This window comes from Sinocyclocheilus anshuiensis, unplaced genomic scaffold (genome assembly GCF_001515605.1).
Source record: "Sinocyclocheilus anshuiensis isolate Anshui unplaced genomic scaffold, SAMN03320099.WGS_v1.1 scaffold2416, whole genome shotgun sequence".
NCBI lineage: Eukaryota > Metazoa > Chordata > Actinopteri > Cypriniformes > Cyprinidae > Sinocyclocheilus > Sinocyclocheilus anshuiensis.
In genome coordinates, this window is record NW_015546252.1 from 32,796 (window position 1) to 35,726 (window position 2,931).

At 31.9% G+C, this 2,931-nt stretch overlaps 1 protein-coding gene across 1 annotated transcript in view; it reads right to left on the reverse strand.

Moving 5' to 3' along the window:
• Window positions 1-2,931, reverse strand: part of pde2a (phosphodiesterase 2A) — a 50,358-nt gene that overhangs the window by 15,194 nt on the left and 32,233 nt on the right. The window contains exon 12 of the mRNA XM_016503588.1: window positions 971-1,082. Coding sequence (XP_016359074.1) covers window positions 971-1,082 — 112 coding nt within the window. The remainder of the gene's footprint in view (window positions 1-970; window positions 1,083-2,931) is intronic.

Genomic DNA, 2,931 nt, shown 5'->3' on the forward strand with positions numbered 1-2,931 from the left:
GAGTGTGTGTGTGTGTGTGTGTGTGAGTGAGTGTGAGTGTGTGTGTGTGTGTGTGTGTGTGTGCTGCCTTATATTAAACTACTTTAAATTACTTTTTTCACATCAATCTATACTCCTTACACCATAATGACAAAGCAAATAACTGATTTCTGACAACTTTGCAAATTTATTAAAAATAAAACTGAAATAAGTGCATTGCATAAGTATTCATACCCTAAAAAATGTCTATATATAAAAGGATTCACAAATGTAAAGTCTAAATCCAGTAGTTCTTAACTTTCTTATTTTTTATTGTAAGTTTTCATGTTTATTTTTAATCACTATTATGTAAAGCACTTTGGAAATCATGTAACAAGTTTATTTTAAATAATGAACTAAATAATGTCCATTTCTCTTCTGTGTTCGTTTTCATTTGTTTTTTTGTGGTTTGCCGTAATTTCTGTATGAAGGCTTTTATTTAAAGGACTGTAATATTCACAAAGCACAAATTTCTGCCCAGTCTAAGTCCAGTACTTCTTATTTTTTATTATTTTCTTTAATTTATGTAAAGCGTTCTGAATTACTACTGAATTACTCTGAATTACTATTATGAATGAATAAATGAATATACTCGCCTTGTCAGTAAAGACCCTGATGATTATGTATCTATGAAATCATTAAAATATGATCACTCACACAAAATTCACTTTTACATGCTGTTTGCATTTAAATGTGTGTTAGCAGTGTGCATGTCTCTTTAAATGCTCATTAGCATTTAAAGAGACATGCACCGAAACGGCTCGCTGTGAACAGAGCTGTTTTTGACCAGGTAAAAAGGTGTTGTTTTACACGACCATTGAGGGATTTTAACCAAAGTATGTCGCAGATATTTCACCAAGGCCCTAAAGAATCATACCAACTTGTGGAAAACGGGCATGCGATGTCCGCTTTAAAGGTACAGAAGCAGAAAGAGCTCTTCTCCTCCTCTCACCTGACACTCAAACTTGAGTTTCTGCTCTTTCTGGAAGGCTAGTGTGCTGGTGAGAACCGTCGATGTGTAACAGAAACAGTGCTGGATCACGTGCTCATCCGCCTCCATGTACCTGAAAACACACCACAAACAAACACCACTTTAATGCGCATCAACACACACAAACTAAAGCAGGAGTCACTGCAAGAGGCCAAACTAAAGATTATATGAGCATTATATGAGCACACACTATATTTTACATTTATTTTATAAGAGATCAGTGTTATTTTAGCATGACTGATATACTGTTGGAATTTGTGTTAATATTTTGAATTAGTTTTTATTTTTATATTTTAATTTTAGTTAAAGTTTTAGTAATTTTGTTGTGTATTTTTGTCATTTTTATTTTAAATGTCTCTCTCTCTCTCTCTCACTCTCTCTATATATATATATATAATAAAACTTAATAAATAAAAAATTACATATATATATATATATATATATATATATATATATGTATAATCTAAAATAAAACAACTAAAAATGTTTATATATATATATTTATTTATTTATTAATAATAATTGATTTACTTTTAGTTATTTTAGTATTTCACGTTAAATTAAATGAGAAATGTTTACACTGAAATAGATTTACTATATAAAATGTTATATTTTATTTCAGTTTATGTTCATTTTATTTCAAGTACCATTTTTAATTTTTGATGGTTTTAGCTGACTATAATAACTTTTTTGCAACCCTGTTATCAACACTTGGGATGTGTGAAAACCATTTAAAACCATAATTTATGTAAAATTGTTACAGCAATAAACATTACATAAACATCCAATTAAACCTATCAATGAACATCTATGTTAAAAATGTTGAAATAACATAAAAAATAAGACAGAATGATCTTACATAAAGCTGTTTGGGACTAAATGTTGGATTTTAAAAAACCTAAAAGATTTAAAAAATTAAACATTTGTATAAATATAGTATATCTGATGCTTAATGCGGGACACCAAATGAAGTTCACTCTTTTAGTTCGGTTTGTTATTCATATGATACTGCTAAAGAATCAATCAAAACAAGAGAGATATTTGTAGAGAAATAATAAGCAATAACCATCACTGAACACATAATCTATTGTTCTTTCACAGATCAGTAACTTTGAGCCGCTGGTGAATCCGACCCATCTGACTAACTACAGAAAACCATCCATCAAACATTTAATAAATTCAAGAATAATGATCAGTGAATAATATCGCAGCAACACACAAACCACAGCGTTTTTATGTGAAATATGAAAAGAGCGAGAGAACGAGATGAGAGAAGCTCAATATCGAATATCAAATGGTCAGATCTGGCTGTGTAGAATTTCATTTCCTTTATCTCTATTTGAGACGTCACGCTTCAGGCCAGACGTCTCGAAACTGATGTGTGCTTTAATCTCTTCATTAAACCATCAGTTTCAGATTCATCCAGCAGTCTGTATACACACACCACCAGTCCAAAGTCAAAATCATTAGGATGTTTAGTGTTTCTGGAAGAAGTGGAATCCATGATACACTACAGTTCAGAAGCTTGGTTTGAGCAAAGATGCAACAAAGAGTCCATAATCCATAATAAGGCTTCCTCCAGTGAAAAAGTGTTCTGGTGTGAATCAGGAGAGAAATCTGCACAGATCAAGCAGCATTTAAACAGCTCTAAACTAATATGTGGCTGGGTTTTGATGTGAGAGACAACAGCAGATGCACTTTTTCACTGGAGGAAGTGTTATTATGGATTATGGACTCTATGTATTTTAGTTAAAAGCGTCTTAATGCTGGATTAGTTTCAGTTTTTGTCTTCTCCAGATGTTAACTGATGGACTGGAGTGCTGTGGATTACTTGTGGATTATTGTGATGTTTTTATCAGCTGTTTGGACTCTCATTCTGACGGCACCCATTCACTGCAGAGCATCCATTGCTGAGACACTGA